The sequence below is a fragment of the Phyllobates terribilis genome, unplaced genomic scaffold (assembly GCF_046119375.1).
Source record: "Phyllobates terribilis strain yellow unplaced genomic scaffold, ASM4611937v1 Scaffold_8__6_contigs__length_399053987, whole genome shotgun sequence".
NCBI lineage: Eukaryota > Metazoa > Chordata > Amphibia > Anura > Dendrobatidae > Phyllobates > Phyllobates terribilis.
In genome coordinates this window covers 169849002-169874769 of record NW_027362768.1, presented here as the reverse complement: position 1 = coordinate 169874769, position 25768 = coordinate 169849002, and the positions used below count along the sequence as shown (strand labels likewise).

The following is a 25768-nucleotide window of genomic DNA, read 5'->3' as shown; positions in this document are numbered from 1 at the left end:
CCGTAACTTTATGGCATTGGCAGTCCCACAATACAACGTGCCCAGCCGCTTTTATTTCAGCAGGCAAGCCGTCCCTGCCCTGCAACATCATGTGGAGGGAAAAATTAAACATGCGCTACAAAACGCCGTCAGTAGCAAGGTCCACCTGACCACCGATGCGTGGACCAGTAAGCATGGACAGGGACGATACCTTTCCCTCACTGCCCATTGGGTAAATGTTGTGGAGCCGGGTACAAATCTTGAGAGTGGCGCTGTACGTGTTCTGCCAACTCCAAGGATTGCAGGAATCCAGTCTGTACACATTGACTCCTCCTCATACTCCAGTTCCTCTGAATCAGCGCTGCAGGAGCCGTCACGGTCTACCTCCACATCGACCCGTGAACGGGTTACCTGTTATGATGACCGATATGAGCACAGCCGTGGCCAAACGTCAACAGGCCGTATTAAAATGAATTTCTTTGGGGAATCGAAGCCACACAGCGCAGGAGCTCTGGAATGCCATCAAGCAGCAGAGCGACGTGTGGTTTGTGCCAGCGAATCTCCAGCCAGGCATATTAGTGTGTGACAATGGCCGAAATCTGGTGGCAGCTCTGGGCCTAGGCAACCTCACTCACATCCCATGTCTGGCACATGTGCTCAACTTGGTCGTGCAGAGTTTTTTGAGGGACTATCCGGATCTTGATGCACTGCTTCACAAGGTCCGCATAGAGTGCGCTCACTTGCGGCGTTCCAGCAATGCAAGATCACGCATTGCAGCTCTGCAGCGCCGATTACGTCTTCCGGAACATCGTATCATATGTGACCTACCCACCAGGTGGAATTCAACGTTACATATGTTGGAGAGGTTGTGTGAGCAGCAGGCAGCAGTAATGGAGTACCAGCTGCAGCAGGCGCAAACAAGTCGCAGTGCGCGCCGTTCACACTTCACCACCACTGAGTGGGCCTCTATGAAGGACATTTGCCACGTTTTGCGTGCCTTCGATTATTCCACGCGGATGGCGAGTGCAGATGATGCACTAGTCAGCATGACTATCCCTCTTATCTGCCTGCTTGAAAAAACACTGCAAGCACTAAGGGACTAGGTTTGGGAAGAGGTGGAGGATGAGGAGTCACAAATGCCATCTGCTTCTCTACAGTCTGCGCAACGTGGTTCCTCACAAAGACCTAGGCAGGGGACACTTTGTGAGGAGGATGAGGAGTCAATGGATGAGGAAGACATCTGTCCAGAGGAGGGAGGTACACAATGCTCTAGTAGTCAGTATCTAGAGCGAGGGTGGGGTGATGCAGAGCAGGCAGAGATCACGCCTCAAGCAGGGGACAGCGTTTCTTGGCCAGTTGGCAGTCTGCAGCACATGGTTGATTTCATGCTGCAGTGCCTGAGAAACGACCGCCGCATCGCCCACATTCTCAACGCGGCTGATTATTGGGTGTCCACCCTCCTAGATCCTCGCTACCGGGACAACTTACAAAGCCTCATAACACCGTTGAACCGGGAGCGTAAAATGCGGGAGTACCAAGACGCACTGGTGCATTCCATCATGTTCTCCATTCCAACCGAGAGCAGTGCTGCTAGTGCTTTACAAAGCAGCTCAGTGCGTCGAGGCAGTGGAGGAAGCTCTGCACAAAGAGGGAGCAGAAGCAGCGCCTCAGCACAAAGCAAGACCAGTATGGCCGAAATGTGGCAAAGTTTTGTGTCCCCGCCACCACAAATGTCTACACCATCACAGACGGCTCCAGTCAGCAGGAGGCAACGTTTCCGTCAGATGGTGACAGACTACATGTCTTGCCCTCTTAGTGTACTCCCAGACGGCTCTTCTCCCTTCAAGTTTTGGGTCTGTAAGCTGGATACATGGCCAGAGCTTAGTCAGTATGCATTGGAGGTGCTAGCTTGCCCTGCTGCTAGTGTATTATCGGAACGCGTCTTTAGTGCCGCAGGTGGTGTACTAACAGACCGTCGCATGCGACTATCCTCCGATAACGTTGACCGGCTTACTTTTCTCAAAATGAACAAGGCCTGGATCTCTCATGAATTTGCCAGTCCTCTTCCAGAATAAATAATTGGTTGGCAACAGTATCCAGGTCTCCTGTTCTGTTCATGTTTCTACCACCTGAACTGTAATCCCTGAGCTCCAACACCGCCAGTTGGCGCTCGGAAGTGCCGTCTGCACAGTCAACACTTGCTGCCGTGTTATTGGGGTTCAGTAACGTCAGCTGTTCCCCTGCTGTGCGGACGGCAATTTCTCCTGCTCTGTCCACATTCTCACTACTACAGATTTGAAAGTTTCTCCAATTACACCTCTGGCTCCCATGTTTTCAGTATTATCCCTGAGCTCCAACACCGCCAGTTGGCGCTTGGAAGTGCCGTCTGCACAGTCAACACTTGCTGCCGTGTTATTGGGGTTCAGTAACGTCAGCTGTTCCCCTGCTGTGCGGACGGCAATTTCTCCTGCTCTGTCCACATTCTCACTACTACAGATTTGAAAGTTTCTCCAATTACACCTCTGGCTCCTCTGTTTTCAGTATTATCCCTGAGCTCCAACACCGCCAGTTGGCGCTCGGAAGTGCCGTCTGCACAGTCAACGCTTGCTGCCGTGTAATTGGGGTTCAGTAACGTCAGCTGATCCCCAGCTGTGTGTCCGGCAAATTCTCCTGCTTTGTCCACATCCACTGTACTACGGATTTAAAACCTCCTCCAAATACACCTCTGGCACCTCCGTTTTTAGTATTTACCCTGGGCTCCAATACCGCTAGTTGCTGCTCAGAAGTGCTGTCTGCACAGTCAACTCTTGCTCCAGTGTTATTGGGGTTCAGTAACGTCAGCTGATCCCCAGCTGTGTGTCCGGCAAATTCTCCTGCTTTGTCCACATCCACTGTACTACGGATTTAAAACCTCCTCCAAATACACCTCTGGCTCCTCCGTTTTTAGTATTTACCCTGGGCTCCAATACCGCTAGTTGCTGCTCAGAAGTGCTGTCTGCACAGTCAACGCTTGCTCCAGTGTTATTGGGGTTCAGTAACGTCAGCTGATCCCCAGCTGTGTGTCCGGCAAATTCTCCTGCTTTGTCCACATCCACTGTACTACGGATTTAAAACCTCCTCCAAATACACCTCTGGCTCCTCCGTTTTTAGTATTTACCCTGGGCTCCAATACCGCTAGTTGCTGCTCAGAAGTGCTGTCTGCACAGTCAACGCTTGCTCCAGTGTTATTGGGGTTCAGTAACGTCAGCTGATCCCCAGCTGTGTATCCGGCAAATTCTCCTGCTTTGTCCACATCCACTGTACTACGGATTTAAAACCTCCTCCAAATACACCTCTGGCTCCTCCGTTTTTAGTATTTACCCATGCTCCAATACCGCTAGTTGCTGCTCAGAAGTGCTGTCTGCACAGTCAACGCTTGCTCCAGTGTTATTGGGGTTCAGTAACGTCAGCTGATCCCCAGCTGTGTGTCCGGCAAATTCTCCTGCTTTGTCCACATCCATTGTACTACGGATTTAAAACCTCCTCCAAATACACCTCTGGCTCCTCCGTTTTTAGTATTTACCCTGGGCTCCAATACCGCTAGTTGCTGCTCAGAAGTGCTGTCTGCACAGTCAACGCTTGCTCCAGTGTTATTGGGGTTCAGTAACGTCAGCTGATCCCCAGCTGTGTGTCCGGCAAATTCTCCTGCTTTGTCCACATCCACTGTACTACGGATTTAAAACCTCCTCCAAATACACCTCTGGCTCCTCCGTTTTTAGTATTTACCCTGGGCTCCAATACCGCTAGTTGCTGCTCAGAAGTGCTGTCTGCACAGTCAACGCTTGCTCCAGTGTTATTGTGGTTCAGTTACGTCAGCTGATCCCCAGCTGTGTGTCCGGCAAATTCTCCTGCTTTGTCCACATCCACTGTACTACGGATTTAAAACCTCCTCCAAATACACCTCTGGCTCCTCCGTTTTTAGTATTTACCCTGGGCTCCAATACCGCTAGTTGCTGCTCAGAAGTGCTGTCTGAACAGTCAACGCTTGCTCCAGTGTTATTGGGGTTCAGTAACTTCAGCTGATCCCCAGCTGTGTGTCCGGCAAATTCTCCTGCTTTGTCCACATCCACTGTACTACGGATTTAAAACCTCCTCCAAATACACCTCTGGCTCCTCCGTTTTTAGTATTTACCCTGGGCTCCAATACCGCTAGTTGCTGCTCAGAAGTGCTGTCTGCACAGTCAACGCTTGCTCCAGTGTTATTGGGGTTCAGTTACGTCAGCTGATCCCCAGCTGTGTGTCCGGCAAATTCTCCTGCTTTGTCCACATCCACTGTACTACGGATTTAAAACCTCCTCCAAATACACATCTGGCTCCTCCGCTTTTAGTATTTACCCTGGGCTCCAATACCGCTAGTTGCTGCTCAGAAGTGCTGTCTGCACAGTCAATGCTTGCTCCAGTGTTATTGGGGTTCAGTAACGTCAGCTGATCCCCAGCTGTGTGTCCGGCAAATTCTCCTGCTTTGTCCACATCCACTGTACTACGGATTTAAAACTTGCTCCAATTACACCTCTGGCTCCACTCTGTTTTTAGTATTTACCCTGGGTTCCAGCACCGCCAGCTGGTTCTCGGTAGTTCCATTTGCTCTTGTACCTTCTACTACCCATCCGGGTTCCAGTACCGTCAGCTGATTCTCGGCAGTGACTTTGGCACGGGTACTCCCTCCTGCCCAGCCTGGTTCCAGCACGCCAGCTGTTTCCGGGTAGTGTCAATGTCACTTTGCCTCCAATGCGTTGTCCTGTCGTGTTGCGGTCGGGTTAGCCGACTCTATGGTGCCTGCAGTTTAGGTGACTCCTATGTGGGCTGCGGGATCTGGCAATGAAGGCTGGTTCCATAGTGCCAATAGGACAAGCACCCCCTGTAGGACTGTGGGTTTTGGTAACTGCGGCCGGCTCGCGGCCTTGAACTTTTTTTTACATGGGTACCTTCTGCTACCCATCCGGGTTCCAGTACCGTCAGCTGGTTCTCGGCAGTGCCTTTGGATTAGGTGCCTCCTTCTCGGTATCCAAGTTCCACCAACGTCTGCTGGTCCTTGGTAGTGCTTTCTGGCACAGGTACCTCCTGCTTAGTAACCGAGTTCCAGTACCGTCAGCTGGTCTTCGGCAGTTCCATTGGCTCTTGTACCTTCTGCTACCCATCCGGGTTCCAGTACCGTCAGCTGGTTCTCGGCAGTGACTTTGGCACGGGTACTCCCTCCTGCCCAGCCTGGTTCCAGCACGCCAGCTGTTTCCGGGTAGTGTCAACGTCACTTTGCCTCCAATGCGTTGTCCTGTCGTGTTGAGGTCGGGTTAGCCGACTCTATGGTGCCTGCAGTTTAGGTGACTCCTATGTGGGCTGCGGGATCTGGCAATGAAGGCTGGTTTCATAGTGCCAATAGGACAAGCACCCCCTGTAGGACTGTGGGTTTTGGTAACTGCGGCCGGCTCGCGGCCTTGAACTTTTTTTTACATGGGTACCTTCTGCTACCCATCCGGGTTCCAGTACCGTCAGCTGGTTCTCGGCAGTGCCTTTGGATTAGGTGCCTCCTTCTCGGTATCCAAGTTCCACCAACGTCTGCTGGTCCTTGGTAGTGCTTTCTGGCACAGGTACCTCCTGCTTAGTAACCGAGTTCCAGTACCGTCAGCTGGTCTTTGGCAGTTCCATTGGCTCTTGTACCTTCTGCTACCCATCCGGGTTCCAGTACAGTCAGCTGGTTCTCGGTAGTTCCTCAGCTTTCTTGTACCTTCTGCTACATTTCCAAGTTCAAGCTTTTTGAAATGGTTCTTGGTAATCACTCTAGATCTCCCTGACGAGGACCCTGAAGACGAGGAACCCGAAGACCAACCCTAAGAAGACGAGGACCCCGAAGACGACGACCCTGAATACGAGGACCCTGAAGACCACCCCGAAGAAGACGAGGACCCTGAAGACCACCCCGAAGAAGACGAGGACCCCGAAGACGAGGACCCAGAAGACCAACCCGAAGAAGACGAGGACCCCGAAGACGAGGACCCCCGAAGACGACGACCCTGAATACGAGGACCCTGAAGACCAACCCTAAGAAGACGAGGACCCCGAAGACGACGACCCTGAATACGAGGACCCTGAAGACCACCCCGAAGAAGATGAGGACCCTGAAGACCACCCCGAAGAAGACGAGGACCCTGAAGACCACCCCGAAGAAGACGAGGACCCTGAAGACCACCCCGAAGAAGACGAGGACCCCGAAGACGAGGACCCAGAAGACCAACCCGAAGAAGACGAGGACCCCGAAGACGAGGACCCCCGAAGACGACGACCCTGAAGATCACCCCGAAGAAGACCAAGAAGATGACCCTGAAGAAGTTGACCAAGAGGACAAAGAAGAGAAGACAAGCACCAAGATACAGAAGAACAAGAGACAGAAAGCCAAGAAGCAGAAATACAAGAAGCTGCAGAACAAAAAGCGGAAGAACATTAAGCATAAGACTAAAAATCAGAGCAAAAGATAATATCTAAATTATAAGCAGAAGATGACTAAGCAGTGTATGGGGGTGAGTCCGTTCCTCCTCGTGGTGCCCCTGGAAAAGACCTGCTGCTGCAGGCCAAACTGAACACGGACAAATCCTGTTGTAAATCTTTTGTGACGGGCAGAACGAAAGGTGTAATGTCCAACCTTTTATAGATAACAACTACAGGAATGCCTGCCACAAATAAGAATATGATGAAGAAGAAGAAGATGAAGAAGATGAAGAAGTAGAATATGAAGAATGTAAAAAAAAAGAATAATACGAAGAAGGTGAAGAAGAAGAAGATGAAGAAGGTGAAGAAGAAGTGGATGAAAAGGATGCTGAAGATGATGAAAGAGAAAGTGTGGGAGAAGTAAAAAAGAAGGTGAAGAGCATGGAAGTAGTGAAACATAAATATATAAAAATACTTAACATAGTCAATATTTCCGTAACTCAGAACGTCTTAAAAAAAAATATTAATTCCTGCTATTCCATTTGATTGGGCTAAACCTCTATGCCTTTATTGTCTCCCCCACCTCCCCCAATACATTCTACATTATTCTTAGTTGTTTTCCTTCATGTAGAATTAACCTACAAGGAAAGAAAGGGTTTATTTTCATTCCGATATTTCTGTCCCATTGACTTGCATTGGTTTCCGGTATCGGAATCGGCGATATCCGATACTTTTTCGGTATCGGTCCGATCCAATCCGATCCGATATTTCCCGATATCGGAAGGTATCGCTCAATACTAGTCATAACTTGTGAATGAAGGGGATGCAGTGCAAATCTATCATAATGCCATGTCAAAGTCTTCCCTCCATAGTGACGTTCCTAGCTACCCGGCTATACAGGGAACTGCGGCATGGTCCCATCAAAGTGAAGAGGGCCTGGTGTAGTGCCCTGCACAGCTGGATAGTCACAGTGGTGCAAAGGAAAAAACTGGAAGAAGCACAGAACTTCACCATCACTTTGCCCCCTTTAGCCTCAGGATCCCAACGGTAGGGCCACCATCGGTCAGATGTTTTATGACATCCTGTGGATACATTTCTAAACTTTGAAGCCCACCATTAAAGTGGTTTTATTACAATAAATCTTAAAGCGGATCTGTCACCACATTATTAAATAGATGCCTTAGACCTGACAAGGCTGGTGTATTTACTTTTGAAATCCATGCATGTCAGAATGGCTCTATAATCCTTTGTGTGAGCAGCTGGACTCACAAAATGCTCATTATAAGTTCAGGATTACACAACCATTCTGACATGGATTTTCAAAGTAAGTATTCACGCCTCATTGGGTCTAAGGCATCTATTTAATAATATAGGCAGTTTGCATTGTGAAATGAAATGACAGCTCAGCTTAATTACTGCATAATGAAACATTTTGAAACTTTCTAATATACTTAAAGAGGCTATTCACTACTTTAGCAATGGTGACCTATCCTTGGGATAGGTCATCAATGCCTGATCGTCGGGGTTCGACACATGGCACCCCCCGCCGATCAGCTGTTATCAATGTCAGAGGCCTTAAATGCTCACTTGCGGAGCTGCTCCGTCTTCTGATAATGGCAGCAACCGGGTATTGCGCCTCGGCCTCCTATTGATTTGAATAAAAGACAGATGTGCAGCACCCTGCGGCGACCACTATCAGAAGACAGCCAGCTCCGTAAGTGAGCATTTACGGCCAGTGGCCGCCGATAACGGCAAGGGTGCCGGACCACGACTGATCAGCCATTGATGACTTAACCTAAGGACAGGTCATCATTGCTAAAGTAGTGGACAACCTCTTTAATGTTTCAGTTGTTATCTGCTTGCTGTCAATGTACAGTATAGTAACATTGTTGCTAAAAAATAATCTGTCGTATCCTGTAGAAGTGTATGGCTTTCTACCATGCATCAGAAGGGACTTTACCGTATGTCTTTGATTGTGGCACGTTTAAGGGGGTCGACCTGCAGCATGTGCATTAACAGTGTAGCCACAGAGCGGTTTAGGTACTCGGGGATGTAAAATACTCCACCGCGGATCTTCTTGAAGAGGGTTGGAACATGCTCGTCATCAAACGGCAAAGTCCCACATAGCAGGGCGTAAAGGATCACCCCGCAGCTCCATATGTCCACTTCTGGGCCGGCATAGAGTCTAGAGAGTGACAAAAGTGAGATTATGGAATGGTCTCTGGGGAGGATCGGACATTAGGGTCCTATATCTTTCTTACCTTCCTGATATGACTTCAGGGGCTGCATAGTTTGGGGAGCCGCAGCTCGTACGTAGGAACTCTCCATCTGACATCATGTTAGACAGACCTGTGCGGAGAGAGGGATTTAATGAAGGAAGATGTAGCAGAGCTGAGTCACAATGTCACCTTTATTGTCTTACATAGGACTGCCAGTGCAGTCATTGGGGGTGCACAGTCTGCACTGGCATCACATGCAGCACTTCTATGTATATAGTTATTGCAGTCATAGGGGCTGCTACTGCGATTGGGCCTGAAGGGATATAAGGTCCACCCTGCTGCAAAGCAGAAGCATCAGCACTCTCGCCTCAGCAGCATGCACAGAAAGCAAAGAAGAATAGTCCTATTCACTGACAGTAAGCAGAGATCTGAAAAATGGTGAAGGGTTTCAGATTTATGACAACTATCTTTGCTAACCATAGCAACCAATCAGTGCGCAGCTTTCATTTTACCAAAGCTGTTTAAGAAATGAAAGCAGAGCTCTGATTGGTTGCTATGGGTAACCATGACTGTAGAGATAAATGAGGCCTACTTTGGGTTCCATTTTCAAGGTCTCAGCTTACTGCCAGTAAATGAAAAGATTCTTTTTTACAATCATAGACTGAAAATCAGTCCTGGACTAGTTCTGCTCACCCAATGGTGGCTAGATTTATAAGAACTGTCTTAAAGAATCCTGACATTGCTCCCCATAGCAACCAATCACATCGCAGCTTTCAGTTTACAGGAACTATTTAAGACATGAAAGCTGAGCGCTGATTGGGTGCTATGGGCAACAAGATGGAGTCTAAAGTCTATTATTATATTTTATGCTATGACTCCATTTTATTTACATGGCAGGATCTGCTCCTCCCCTCCCCCTATTGAAGTTAAAGGGGTTTTCCACTTTCAGGAAAGTGGATCCCAAACGCTCTAAGATACCTAAATTAACAAATACAGGAGGGTCTCCCCGTCTCCGGGTCTAGCACCGGATCTCTGCTGCTGCTCGGATCTCGGTGTTTTGCTTTAGCGATAGTGACCTCAAGTCAACAACTTACATCACCGCTGCAGCCAATCACTGAGCTCAGCTGCTGTGCCATTGTACCTGCTCTGTTTGTTATTTTAGAGCATTTTGGGTCTATTTTCCTGAAAGTGCAAAACCCCTTTAAACATGGATAATCTGCGGAGACGGATTAGTTTGCACAGGCCGCAGTGAGACACTTTGTACTGACAACCTTCAGAAAGTGACCTGCTCGCTGGCTGCATTCCTGGAAGGCTTGTGGAGTCACATACCAAAGTCAGCGATCTTGGCGTTCATGTGTGCGTCTAGTAACACGTTCTCTGGTTTCAGATCCCGGTGTACAACCATATGTCTGTGGCAGTAATCCACAGCCGACAGGATTTGCTGGAACAGGCGCCGGGCCTCGGCTTCTTCTACCTAAAAGGTGGGAACATGGATTTCAGCCGTGGAGAGGTTCATGCATCAATAACCACAAGAGAAGCATGATATCCTGAGGGCCGCAGAGACAGGAGGAAAAGCATGAGAGCCGGAGACAAATACAATAAATATACAAAATACATTTCTCGCACACAGGGTTAATCCCAGCTAGAGATGAATGAATCTCCCGAAATTCATTTTGGGTAGATTCACCTGACTCTTTACACTGCCTCTGAGTTCTTCTTCCGTGCCCCACGCGGTCACGTGGGGGTACACACGTCAATGTCACCCCATGTGACCACAGAGTCATGGATCAGGGAAGTAGGAGGGGTGTAAGGAGCCAGGTGGGGTCTTAGGACAAGCGAATACGTTTTTTTTTTAATTATTTTAATATTACCTCTTCCCGAACTGCAAAAGAGGGCTGTCATTTTACTGGATTTATATAGAAAATGCAAAAAGCGCAATAGGGTCTGATTCAAGTAGATAAACTATAGAGGAAAGGCAATAGCGCTCACCTTATAGGGTTGTTAGAGACACAACAGTTAAAAAGCCTATAATCCAGATGCTGCAGCTTCCAACAAATGGCAGGAATTAGTGTCGGGAAAATAGAAGTTATTCTGCTCTTACTGGAGTAATGACAATCCACTAATGGAGTGAGATGCAGGTTTATTCTCAACGCGTTTCAGAGTCACACCGACTCCTTCTTCAGGACAGCCATACATAAGAACCTTAGGGTTCTTATGTATAGTTGTCCTGATGGAGTCAGTGTGACTCTGAAACGCGTTGACAATAAACCATTGTCATTACTCCAGTAAGCGCAGAATAATTTCCATTTTCCTGACACTAATTTTGATGGATTTTTGGGAAGTGAATTCCAAAAACTTTGGATTCTTCAAAATCTAGAATTCGGGGGAAATTCATAACAATTCAGGAAAATAGAAGTTATTCTGCGCTTACTGGAGTAATGACAATCCACTAATGAAGTGAGATGTCAACGCGTTTCAGAGTCACTCCGACTCCTTCTTCAGGACAACCATACATAAGAACTGTATTTTCTTATGTATGATTGTCCTGAAGGAGTGGGAACGTATCCTAAATGGTAGCAATAGGTAGTCCTGCTTGTAAAAAGATCAATAATACGTATATTTAGTGGAATTTCTATTTTTGCGATTTTTTTTCACAACCTCCAACAATCACTTGTAACATTGTAATTGTGCAAAAAAATACTTTGCTGATTACTAGTGCAAACAAATCTGATTAGTAGTGCAGGATGAGATGGAGCCAGCCAGGAGTGAACGCTGCCAGGCTACTTATCTCATCTCTGCTGCCAACAACAATGCAGGGACAAAATAATTCAGGTCTGAGATGAACATTAGAGATGGATGATTTTTTGCAACTACAGCTTTTCAGTAAATGACTTGGGTCCTTCGGTATTGGTACTGAGCAGAGGAAAAGGACAAGGAGGTTTGGCAGAATTTAAAGCACATCCATAGCTTGGGCTGCACTTCATTAAGGCTCACACAACTCACGTGTACGGCTGGACTCACCCGCCCATGTTTGCATATATAGTCAAACAGCTCTCCACCAGATACATATTCCATCACCATGAAGAAATCTGTAGGGGTGCTGATCACCTGGTACCTTCAAGACAATATGATGACACTGAATTATATGTGAACCAGTCAGTACCATGAGCAGACAGATTATATAATAGTTACAAGTCATTGTCGATTAAACAAACTTTGCATAAATCAATAGCACAAAGGAATATAACAAACTATGCATTTTATCTTTTCAGAGCAAACTGGTCCTTTCAGCACTTTTGAGCCCTTTGTCTGTCTTCTCCCCTGACTCCTGAACTCATCATCCACGGCTAAAATCAGTCTTGCTATAAAACAACAAAAAAAAAGGCAGTCTACCAGCTCACTGAGAGATCAGATGACAGCTGCCTGTTGAATAGAGGGAAGGGGGAGAATAAAGGAGGATCAGAGTGAGAAATACAGATGGTGCTGCTCTCTAGTAAGTGTTTTATATTGCCCCAGTGGTGGATTATGGTTATGGAAAACCTAAAAGGGGTTGCCCACTGCTTAAAAGATAACCTTAATGAGCTTAAGGTGGTGTAATAAATAAAACTACACTCACCTACTCTTACACGCTATGTACTATGTGTCATCCGGCAGTCCTCTGGCAACAACACGTGGAGTTCGGAAACCGAGACCACCACTGATTGCACAAAACACTGCTCTTGTATGTGTCAGTGTACAAATAGTAAGTCTATGGGCAGTTCTCTGTATATATTGTTTTATATCAAGATTTATATTCTATCCAGATTACAGCAGATGCAAAATTGTCACTAGAACCTCCAGCACCCATATTATCAAGGCACTGTCATGGCTCCACTTTATGGTGCTATGCACTATATGGCAGGATTAAATTTGCATTGTATATAACGCTAAACACGTAATAGAGAATAGGGATATGGCACTAGACCTTTTACCACCTGATTCTAATGTTACCAAGGTAATATATGCTGTTCTTATATAGAATATGGGCATTGTGGTGCATATTTCCCTCTACATGGGTACAATGCATGATCCATAGGCACTAAGGTGTGTACATACTGCTATACTGTACAGGGTGGGCATGGTGGATCATGTATTGGCACTGCTGTGTGAGTACAGAAGAGATTCTGTGGGTTGCACAAGGCAAGGACCATAATAAGCCTCAGTGGTGTAAAAAGAGAAGATGTATCTCAATGCAGAATAGGAAATCCTAATATGAAGTCTGTTTCCTCTTCACATAATACAAGGAAATACTTCAGGCTTGTATTATATTTGGATCTTTTTTATTTTTAGGTGAATCAGACACAGTAAGACCCTGCAGACCCAGCAGGACGTCTCCGGCAAAATCCACAGGGAACATATTTTTGTATAAACACGAAGCCAGAATCAGAGATAGCGACGCATGAAGGTCACAAACAAGAAGGCCAATGTTTATATACCAAGTGCAGCGGGTGATATGGAAACACGAGCTTACCGGAGGGAGGATAATAGCAGGAGCGTTAATAATAATAGCACTGATGTTTACTATTATTATTGTACGATTATTATAATATTATTATATCATTATTATAATGCAATGCTTATTAAAGGGGTTCCCCGCTACTGTGAAGTTAGTGAGCAGGGAGCGGCTGGAGTCCGTCGGTACTTTAGCAGAACTATGTTTAAGCTATTCATACACATTAGATGGCTGTCGGCCAAACCATGCTTTGACCGATCATTTGGCTGACAGCCACCTCAGCGGCTTTTCCCATACATAGGAGCGATCGGTCGTCAGAGCACCCTCCTGAGTTCTCTATGAGAAAGTGCTGACTGGCACGTTGGCTGGAGGCTGATCTCCAGGAGAACAATGTGATTGGCAATCTAGAATCAGACATGTGCGATTGACATTTCTCCCGACCGCCAGTCGGCCGGCAACCCCATATACATTAGATCATCGTCCGACATTAGTCTAATATGTATGGAGGCCTTAAAGGGAATCGGTCAGCAGGTTTTTGCTATGTAATCTGAAGACAGCGTGAGGTAGGGGTTAAACCACAGATTTCAGGGATGCCTCTCTTATCAAGCTCAGTGGTTTTGTTTGCTTGCAATGATTATTTTAGCACCAGGAGCTAATCATTGCTGGGACACAGAACCATGCTCATGCTAGTCTGACACGCCCCCTCCTGTGATAAGTACCTCACTGTCTATGGACCATGGACACAGAGAGGCTGTTTTGGGAGGGGTTAGCTTCATCAGCTTTGCTTCATTGCTAAATCTAAAATCTCTGATTGTGTCACAACAGCTGCACCCAGTAATCTAAGTGACACATCGTTGGATTCAGCTTCTCTTTGACTACATCAGGCTGCTCTCAGATGAGATAGCAAAAACCTGCTGACAGATTCCCTTTAAGCCATTCGCACAATGCGCTGCAGCACAGTATGAGGTCTGAGGTTCTGCAATCTAATAATTAACAGGAGCTACAATTCTAGCTGCAGCTTTGGATGTGACTGGAGTATAAGACGATTCAGTATCAGTGCTGGGTAGATAAGTAAAGGAAGCATTTACTCTATGACACGGAATGAGATACTTACAGTTTAATTATATGCGGGTGTCGAAAAAGCTTCAGATTCTGGATCTCCCGCTTGATTTTACCAACTACATCCAGGCTCCGAATCTTCTGTCTGTTTAAGATCTTCACTGCGACTTTATGTCCTGTCAGCTGGTGTTCACCCACTAAAGCAACACAAGAGGCCACTAATGTTAGCATCTTCTGCTCTGTATAGATATGTTTATATCAAGATTTATAATGTGTACAGATTATAGCAAATGGAGAAATTACATTGGAGCCTCCGACATCCTCGTTATTATAGCACCGTCATGGTTCCACTATACAGTTATATGAAAAAGTTTGGGCACCCCTATTAATCTTAAGCTTAATGTTTTCTTAAAATTGGTGTTTTTGCAACAGCTATTTCAGTTTGATATATGGAATAACTGTTGGACACCGTAATGTTTCTGCCTTGAAATGAGGTTTATTGTACTAACAGAAAATGTGCAATCTGCATTCAAACAAAATTTGACAGGTGCATAAGTATGGGCACCCTTATCATTTTCTTGTTTTAAATACTCCTACCTACTTTTTACTGACTTACTAAAGCACTTTTTTTGGTTTTGCAACCTCATTGAGCTTTGAACTTCATAGCCAGGTGTATGCAATCATGAGAAAAGCTACTTAAAGTGGCCACTTGCAAGTTGTTCTCCTGTTTGAATCTCCTCTGAAGAGTGGCATCATAGGCTCCTCAAAACAACTGTCAAATGATCTGAAAACAAAGATTATTCAACATAGTTGTTCAGGGGAAGGATACAAAAAGCTGTCTCAGAGATTTAGCCTGTCAGTTTCCACTGTGAGGGACATAGTAAGAAAATGGAAGAACACAGGGACAGTTCTTGTTAAGGCCAGAAGTGGCAGGCCAAGAAAAACATCAGAAAGGCAGAGAAGAAGAATGGTGAGATCAGTCAAGGACAATCCTCAGACCACCTCCAGAGAGCTGCAGCATCAACTTGCTGCAGATGGTGTCACTGTGCATCGGTCAACTATACAACGCACTTTGCACAAGGAGAAGCTGTATGGGAGAGTGATGCGAAAGAAGCCGTTTCTGCAAGCACGCCACAAACAGAGTCGGCTGAGGTATGCAAAAGCACATTTGGAGAAGCCAATTTCTTTTTGGAAGAAGGTCCTGTGGACTGATGAAACCAAGATTGAGTTGTTTGGTCATACAAAAAGGCTTTATGCATGGCGGCAAAGAAACACAGCATTCCAAGAAAAACACTTGCTACCAACAGTAAAATTTGGTGGAGGTTCCATCATGCTTTGGGGCTGTGTGGCCAATGCCGGCACCGGGAATCTTGTTAAAGTTGAGGGACGCATGGATTCCACTCAGTATCAGCAGATTCTTGACAATAATGTTCAAGAATCAGTGACAAAATTGAAGTTACGCAGGGGATGGATAATTGAGCAAGACAATGATCCAAAACACCGCTCCAAATCTACTCAGGCATTCATGCAGAGGAACAATTACAATGTTCTGGAATGGCCATCCCAGTCCCCAGACCTGAATATCATTGAACATCTGTGGGATCATTTGAAGAGGGCTGTCCATGCTCGGCGACCATCAAACTTAACTGAACTGGAATTGTTTTGTAAAGAGGAATGGTCAAAAATACCTTCATCCAGGATCCAGGAAATCATTAAAAGCTACAGGAAGCGACTAGAGGCTGTTATTATCGCAAAAGGAGGATCTACTAAATATTAATGTCACTTTTCTGGTGAGGTGCCCATACTTATGCACCTGTCAAATTTTGTTTGAATGCAGATTGCACATTTTCTGTTAAAACAATAAACCTCATTTCAAGGCAGAAACATTACTGTGTCCAACAGTTATTACATATATCAAACTGAAATAGCTGTTGCAAAAACACCAATTTTTATAAAAACATTAAGCTTAAGATTAATAGGGGTGCCCAAACTTTTTCATATAACTGTATAATGCTGTTATATATGCACTATATGTCAGTAATACATGGGCATTGTATAGAGTGAGAAATCATAATTTAGAATTTATTCAAAATTAAAGCAAATTGGAAAATTACACTAAAGCCTCCACCACCTGGCATCCATGTTATCACGAATCCACTAGTGCTAGTATCTAGGCACTAAATGGTAGTATTATATGAGCAGTGTATATATTACTTTACATAAAGATATATAGTGTATCCAGATTATAGGAAAGGTGGAAATTCCACTGGGGCCTCCCCCACTCTACACCTATGTTCTCAAAGTACTGTCATGTTTCTACTATATGATGCGATCATATATGTACTGTATGGCAATATTACACAACCATTGTATTTACTGTTTTATATCAGGATTTATAGTGTATCCATATTGTAACAAAATGGGACATTACACTGAGGCTACCAACACCCTGCACCAATGTTATCACACCGCTGTCTTGGTTCCACTGGCAATAAAATATATCACGATTTATAATATATCCAGATTATAGCAGATGAATAAATTGCACTAGAGCCTCCACCCATATTATCATGTCTCCACTGTATGGCACTATACACTATATGGCAGTATTATTTGGGCAATCTATATATTTTTTACACCAAGATTTATAGTGTATCCAGATTGTAGCAAATTGGGATAATGCACTGGGGCTTTTACTATTATCTTATCATGGATTCCAGTGGATGGTGCTATTTCATATGCACTATGTGGCAGTACTATACAAGTATTCTATATATTGTTTGATATGGAATTCACATTATAGAAAATATAGAATATATACACCCTCCAATTATGAAACACCAATGTTTTGGTTGTATTATATGAGCACTCTATATATTGTTTTATTTCACAATTTATAGTGAGTCCAGGTTATACTATATGGAGACATTACAAGTTACTGTCGTGGTTAGACTGCACGATGATAATATATATGCACCATATGGCAGTAATGTATTGGAATTTTATAGCACCATAATTTGGCACTATATAGTGGTAGTATTTAGCCTGCACAGGGGCATTATTATAGCAGCATTACTCTCTATTTCTTTACTTTAAAAAGCAATGATGCCCCCATTCTTTCTAATTCAGGGGTCTGTCATAAACAAAGCATCTATTAAGCTAACCCATTTGCAGGCAGGAGACTTGAAAAATTAATTCTGATTATAGGAATATATTAAGAAATGGCTATTTATGAATTTCCCCTGATATAGTCTGGAAAGTTCAGTAGTTCTAAACCAAAATGCCCTTTTACTCCATTGCCTCCAAACACTGAAAGCGAACGCCTCGACGTTTTGAGTTTTATTTGATAAATATTTTGCCGTTCGTGTTTTGTAAACATTGAATGACACAAGCACGAAGGTGTCACTCTGCCACCAGGAGCCAATTTCTGAAAACTTTTAGACATAATTAGTGGAGCCTTGAAGGAATGAATTATAATTGAGGAGACTGTAAAATGCAGGTGGATTTCAGTAAATGTCACTAATGGTGGAAAATGTTTGATTGAACAGAAGGAGCAAAGTAAAGGACCAGTGAGAATTTCCTGAAAAAAAAAGCCAAAACCAACAAAAGTCATTTAGCAGCGCCATACTGGTTACCTACCATAAAAGCGGAACAGCTGGCATGACCATATATCTGACTATTTCTGATTGGTTATATTGAAAGTAATTGGCTATAATTAATAATGCTGTAATGTAGGTACTTGAGATTACTTATACCATACTTCTCCTGAGTTACATCCTGTACTATACTCCAGAGCTGCATTCACTATTCTGCTGATGCAGTCACTGTGTACATACAGTACATTACTTATCCTGTACTGATCCTGAGTTACATCCTGTATTATACTCCAGAGCTGCATTCACTATTCTGCTGGTGCAGTCACTGTGTACATACATTACATTACTGATCCTGTACTGATCCTGAGTTACATCCTGTATTATACTCCAGAGCTGCACTCACTATTCTGCTGATGCAGTCACTGTGTACATACAGTACATTACTTATCCTGTACTGATCCTGAGTTACATCCTGTATTATACTCCAGAGCTGCATTCACTATTCAGCTGGTGCAGTCACTGTGTACATGCATTACATTACTGATCCTGTACTGATCCTGAGTTACATCCTGTATTATACTCCAGAGCTGCACTCACTATTCTGCTGGTGTAGTCACTGTGTACATACATTACATTACTGATCCTGTACTGATCCTGAGTTACATCCTGTATTATACTCCAGAGCTGCACTCACTATTCTGCTGGTGCGGTCACTGTGTACATACTGTAAGGCAGCGCTAGACATCATAATGGGGATACTCGCTTCGCTGCGACAATCAATGCACACGTGCAATGTCTTTCCGTTTTTAAACAATGCTCAGCAGTTTATTACTTCATAAACCGCATATGACCGGGTCCAACTCAGTGGCACGCCGACACACATATATATAATATTCATGAGCCAAGTGACACACCGGCCCACTTGCTCCAGGTACAGCTTTCAGCAAGGTAATCATATAGCAATGTCCATATTAATGTCCATATAACACAGGGTATTACCTTTGCCGGGTTTAGCTGTCTCAGTCCATTACTCCGCCACCACTGTGGCTTTGCAGCTTCCCAGGTAGGGGTCTCCAGCCGTCGTTCTCTCAAAGGCCACTGACATCCACACAGGATCCAGGCTCTGCCTTCCAAGGCCACTAGCATCCACACAGGATCCAGGCTCTGCCTTTCAGGCACCAGGCTTCACTCGGCCTCACATGGTCGGTGTCCCACACACACGGGAACAGGCCTTACGCCTCTCTCACAGAACACACCTGTCTCCCATCAAGCAGGGTTTATATATGCATCCAGTGCACACACACACACACACACACTGACAGGACCTTGCTGATGTCACAGTCATGTGATCAGACAGACATTCTGTGTGTGCAGGACCTGTGCTATGTCACAATCATGTGACCAGTCACCTGAGGGGGAAGGTACATGGTCAGGTAAAACACACATCCTGGACCATTACCGTATTGCCAGCAAGTCGCTGCATTACAATACATTACATTACTGATCCAGTACTGATCCTGAGTTACATCCTGTATTATACTCCAGAGCAGCACTCACTATTCTGCTGGTGCAGTCACTGTGTACATATCCAGCATGGATACTTTAGTGTTATTCCCAGATTTTGTTTACAAGCGACTCACAGGTGACCGACCTCTGCAGTCAATCAGTGGTCACATGCCTTACTGCTGGCATGGGAACTCAGTGGTGGGAGCGCATGAACTCTAAGGGCACTGATTGGCTTCATTGGTCACATGCCAGCTGCTTGTAAAAACGAACAAACAACAGAACAACCAAAACATCTACGCAGAATTTGCAGGTGGAAGAAGAACTGCCTTTCCAGCTGTTTTTAAAATATTTCTAATAGACCTATCACTTAATTTAATAAATATGTAATTTTTAATGCCTGGTGTAAATGCCATTTTTGTGAATCTGGCATTGTTTTTCTTTTGTTCTTGCTCCTTTCTGTTCTCCTTTCATGAGATATAGCCCTGTATACCCTGTATGTAAATCTGGACTATTTAGCCAAGTGGCCGTGATCCTCAACTCTTCTCTGTGGTCGTCTTTTTAAGGACAAAGGCCACTTGAGTAACAATACTAGGTTTATATACAGAGAATATCAAGAAAATAGTGGTGCAGCAACAAAAGTAAAATAACTCCAGGTTTAGAAGAACTGAAACATTTACACCAGGTAACAAATAAATATTATTAACCAGTGACAGGTCCTCCTTAAGGGTAAATTCTGCAAAGAAACAATGTTACAGTCTCTTTCCGTGCTATCCCTTTAGGGTCCTGCACAGATGTGGGTAATTCCTGTCAGTCATAGGCAGCTATCCCTCTAGGAAGAGGCAGTGTAGCTCTGGATATTTATTTAACCCCCTAAAAAGACTCTAAAGATTAGTGTGTTGCAACAATATGTAATGGAGCAAAACCCTCTACTGTCCCTTGGGTCACAGCACAGATGTAGGTATCGCCTGTCAATCATCTGCTCCAAAAGGAAGAGCCCCAGGATATTTATGTAACCACTCCAAGTGTGCCCCAACCACATGTACACAAACACCCTACCTTCACAGTTTACCTGGTAAGACCCACTTAATTCTAATTAACCCCTTAAAAAACTGCCAACGCCTTATTAAAGCAAGAGGTTATTGAAACAGGTGGCTTTAGTGTATGACCTAAGGTGGATGCAGGGTCTGCTGCCAGCCAGTGCTGGGGAAGCTATTACTTGCCCATAAAGCCAGGTAGTTGTTATATTAAAGATTGTGTGCAATCCAGAACTAAAGGGAATCGGTCAGCAGCTTTTTACTATGTAATCTGAGGACAGCATAAGGTTGGGGTTAAAACACTGAATTCAACCATGTGTCACTTATCAGGCTGTGTGCTGTTATTTACTTACAGTAAAGGTTTTATCATGAAGACATCATTGCTGTGACTAGCTGCAGGCTTGCCAAGTTGTCTGATTCCGCCCCCTCCTGTGATAAGCAACTCACTGTCTATAGACAATGTACACAGTGAGCCTGGTGTGGGCGGGGGAAGCTTTCTCAGCTCTGCTGCATTCTACATCTACAGTAAACTAAATAACAGAAAAATGCCATAAATATCAAGAAAGTGGACAGTGCTCTGTAAAATTGAACAGACAATTGTCCACATGCAAGCTGAGGAATCAAATTGTAAAAAGAGGAGTATAGCACAGCAATATGTTGCAAACAATTATCAATGCTTTATTAGACATAAAACACAGAAATAAATAAAGTGCAGACATAGAGGTAGTGTCAGATGGTATAATGCTTCCAGGTGGAAAAGACATAATTATACATTCATAACAATTCTGAGATGCGCCACAATTGCACACTGCCCAAAAATGGCCTAACTATAGGTGTTTGTAGTGCCAGAAAATCAGAAAAAGAGGGCTAAAATCACAAAATGTGCCATAAATCCACCAGAATATTTAGCCCTCCCCAAAAGCTACATGAAGGATGAATGGAAAGAGAACATATCAAAACTGATAATAATCACAGCATATAGCTTGTTCAAGTCTATTCATCCAGTGATGTATTGCAAAAGGGAATTATTACCTACCAGGGAAGCACAGCGTGTCACACAAGGAGCATGGGAGTTGTGAAAGTGGTTGCCCGACGCACGTTTCGCAGCGTCTCAGGCCACTTTCATCACTGGATGAATGGACTTGAACAGGCTATATGCTGTGATTATTATCAATGTTGATATGTTCTCTTTCCATTCATCCTTCATGTAGCTTTTGGGGAGGGTATGATTATATCTATATTCTGGTGGATATATGGCACATTTTGTGATTTTAACCCTCCTTTTCTGATTTTCTGGCACTACAAACACCTATAGTTAGGCCAGCTAGAATTGTTATAAATGTATTATGTCTTTCTGACCTGGAAGAATTATACCATCTGAAACTACCTCTATGTCTGCACTTTATTTATTTCTGTGTTTTATGTCTAATAAAGCATTGATAATTGTTTGTAACATATTGCTGTGCTATACTCCTCTTTTTAAGATCTACAGTAAATTGATACATGGTTGGATTCAGAGTCTATTTTCCTACATTATGCTGCTCTGCAATGAGGTAGCAAAAACTTAGTGACAGATTCCCTTTAAAATAAAAATCCAGGTATATAATGCCTGCCTTGACCCTGGGTCACAAATGGTTAATTATATACCAGTTACAAAGTTTCCGATTAAAGGGGTTGTCTCAAGATTATTGTTGAGGAACAGATGACTCCTCTACCCCTTGTGGAAGGTGTGTTTCTGATTGATTGAAAGTTTTGACCAGTGGTACGAGTGCAGCGTTGGCCCAAAGTGTGCGCTCTCTGACGCTGCAAGCAGAGACGCAGCTTTACTTCTACAGCATTACAAAGAGCTTGTAAGCTCTGTGCTCCTTGCCTATGAGAATCAAACACCACTGATAACACCGCAGAGGTGGTCGGTAACCTAGACCACGAGTTGTAAACAAAATTAATTTTATCCTAAGTCATATTGCACGACTCGTTAAAGGGTTGATTGTGACTTGTAGGATTGCTGCTGCCAATAGGTGGCGCTATAGAGTTCAAGTGCTGTATTTCTGTGAAGAGGCAATTTGCAAACAAAATTAAAAAGTCCCTCTGTTCTCGAGAACACAAAGGATTTTTAATAACAACTAACTTGCAAAAGTTGCTTTGCAATTTTACTTATTTATGATGTTGAGAAAGCACCTTTACGCATAACCTTCCTTTACTGACACCAGGGGGCACAACCCAGAAGAAATGTCAGGCAATCATTACATTAATCTTATAGAAAGACCACTGATATTGTCTCTGGTCATTTAAAATAACCCCAACTCCACCTATAAGCAGTATATAAATCCACAACCCTGCACACCCCCTCCCCCCCCATTACACTTTACATTATAACACCTGCTGAGCATATACGTGTAAATAGCCCCCCAGAAAGACCTTCTTCACCCCCTACTACAGCCACAGTTTTAGGAGACAAGTGACTGTCGCAAGAAATAAGAGCAGCGGCGGCGGCGCCGCATCCAGAGCGTTCTAGTTACAATGTATCAATTGCTATTCACAGAGCTCAGTACGCAGCCGCCGCGCTGGCCAGGGCTGAGCCCACCGTTACGCAATCAGCGTAAGTGTTCCTGCTCTCCGCCCAACCTGCCTGCAGCTTACCCAGCACAGCAAGGTCATTACAATAGACGAGAAAAAAAGGAAAAGGCACTCAGCTCTTCACTTTCCCGAAGGTCCCGACGCCCAGGGTGTCCCCCAGGACGTAGTGTCCTATCTTAACCCGTCCATCGTGCTTCTGCTTCTCAGCCATCTTTGCATCCTGCTTGTACCCACAATGCAGCTGGGAGAGGGAATGCCCGGCTGGCTCCTGCCTGACTGCTCCCGACTGGCATTTGTCAAACGCCACAGGGTCTGACCTGACAGGCTGAGCAGCTGCTGAGAGGGTGGAGTGGGCAGCAGGGCAGCACAAAGAGTTAAAGGTGCAGAGTTGATGTTGACTATTCCAAACATAAACACAAAGTTCCAGGCTAGAATGGACTCAGGGGAGGGGTGCCAGGCAGAGTGGCAGGGGCACCCTGCTTGTTATGCAGAGCAAGTGCCAACCCTCCTGGCTACAGGAATGGAGCTTACAAGGTGGGGTAGGAAGGATCAGACTACTCAGGATTACATTATCAGTATCCACCCACTGTCATTGACTTGTCCTTCTTTACAGTTTCTCAGTGACATATACTATGCTAGTCTTTACAGATCCCAATATAATCACCCAGACTGCTGACTACTACAGGGGAAATTCATCAATGCTTTTGCACCCTTTTTCTGGCAGAAAAAATAAAGTTGTTTTTTTTAATGTATGCATTATTCATTATTTCATTTGCCCCTTTGTTTACGTTAATCACTTCCCGTCACGACTAATGTTCATTTTTCAGCTTTAATTTATTTTTTCTTCTCATTATTCCAGAGAGTCATAACTTTATGTTTTTTCTGTCTATATAGCCATACAAGTCATTGTTTAAGTCATTGTTTTTTTTTGTTTTTTTTTTGGGGGGGGGGGGGTTGTTATTACGGTGTTGATTGTGCAGTAAAAATGATCTGATAAAACTATTCTCCGAGTCAGTGTGATTACGGCGATGCTAAACTTGTATAGTTTTTATTCATTTTAGTAGTGAGAAAGATTCAGACATTAGTGTAAAAAAAATTAGATTAGTGTTATTCGGACTCCAGTAAATTTTTCACTTTGCCGTCAATGGATTTGTGAGAGCTTGTTTTTATGTAGCAAGCTGACATTTTTATTCATATAATTTTGGGATACATAAATAGCAACTGTAAAATTGCAATTCTGGTCTTTCAATGTTTTTTGCTTTATTGTTTTTTTTTGCTGTATATTTCCTGTATGGCTTAAATGATTTTATATTTTGATAGATCAGGCTTTTATGAATGTACTGGCACCAAATATCTCTTTTTCAATTGAGTGGGGATTTTAGTTTTTAATTATTATTTTTTTAATATTTCTAAAAAACATTGTTTTTTTTTCTACTTTTTTCCTTAGCACACTAAGAGTGTGCACACACAACATCTTTAAGATGCCAGCTGACCTGTCAAGGCTTTCCTAGGTGAAGACGGCGGTCTTTTTCCTGAAGCGGCTTCACTGGTGGTCTTGCCATCGTGTTTGCGGCTTCCCTGCCGCCTGTGTATTTGTTCTATGGTTTAAGCTATAACTAACTAATGGTTTCTTCTAAGAATGAACATGCTACTTCTTTTAACTGCTGTACGGTTTCCGAACCCAGAAGTGGTTAAAAGACGCAACAAAAGACTGAACATGTGCACAGCAAGTCGTTTTTATATTTCTGTGCCGTATGTTCATTTTCCACATCAGTTTTGCGCAGGCGACTTCCAGGCGAAAAAAGATGTTATGTGCACATACCCATGGGGGACTTGAACCTGCAAGCACCAGTTTCCTTCTTCTTTTTGCTGCAGTGCCACAATATTTCAGTACATAGTTTAAATCACGATCTACTATGAAGCCAGTGGCAACCCATTGGCATTCCACGATTGCGTCGCATGGGGTGGAGTACCATTGTACACTTGGAGAAGGCGTAGTATGCTGAGACTAGCTCTGATCGCCACTAATAGAGGCAGGGGCTGGCAGTACAACATTGCTGGCATCAGACTGGGTATAGTGGGGGTCCAGCTCCTGAGCCCACTCTATACACCCATTCCCAGCGTATATGTCAAGAAGGGGTTAACTTTACTTGGTTTCATCAGTTTCTTTATATTTTTTTTCAGTATTATGGGAGCCGTTTTGGTTTTAACCTAATTCATCATTTTTTTTTTTAAATGCCGTATTTGTGCCTAGTGGAATCCAAAATCTTTCTAATTTTTTTTTATTTTGTACAAAAAAAAACTAACGTCAGACATTTTAAAGCTGATTGAAAGGACTGGGTGACTTTTATTCTAAAAAGGATCAAAACTAAACCCAAAAGATTAGATCTAAAATGTCATTTTATATCAGGCTTGATAAAGGGTGCACTGGCGTAAGATTCTCAAAATTCACGAAGAGTTAGTTGTCCTCCCATTAACTTTCTGCTGCCATGTAACAACGCAAGAAATGTCAGGGACTGGAGTACATTTCTCTTGTAATTTATACCACTTTCTGTTTTAAATTTTAATGACTTTGTCGGCCTTGCTCGACCACACCCCCTCCTCTTTAAGCTCCACCCACATCTTTAAAAAAATTGTTGGACTTGGTCGAGACTGGCATAAAATTGTCAAAAGTTGCTGAATTTTTTTGTGCAACTACACAGTAGTTTTACACCAGAAAACTTGCAAAACTACTTGATTAATCAGGGTCTTTGAATCTGCACCAATTCATCAAACATTGTGCTCCAATTTTGATCAATTTGGTCCATAATCCACCATCGCAAAAAGACAAGACAAGAAAAAAAGTGA

The 25768-nt window shown here is 44.0% G+C and overlaps 1 protein-coding gene across 3 annotated transcripts in view; it reads right to left on the bottom strand.

Moving 5' to 3' along the window:
* The window catches only part of PRKAA2 (protein kinase AMP-activated catalytic subunit alpha 2), a 46642-nt gene that overhangs the window by 11320 nt on the left and 9554 nt on the right, over positions 1-25768 (bottom strand). For 2 of the 3 annotated variants that reach the window (XM_073643704.1, XM_073643703.1), the window contains exons 2-6: positions 14264-14405; positions 11679-11772; positions 9987-10131; positions 8700-8787; positions 8399-8623 (exon numbers count right to left, since the gene is read on the bottom strand). In XM_073643704.1, the coding sequence (XP_073499805.1) occupies positions 8399-8623; positions 8700-8787; positions 9987-10131; positions 11679-11738 (518 nt within the window). In that variant the 5' untranslated portion in view covers positions 11739-11772; positions 14264-14405. Of the gene's footprint in view, positions 1-8398; positions 8624-8699; positions 8788-9986; positions 10132-11678; positions 11773-14263; positions 14406-23038; positions 23386-25768 lie in introns of those variants that run through there. The other variant, XM_073643702.1, reaches the window with a different exon arrangement.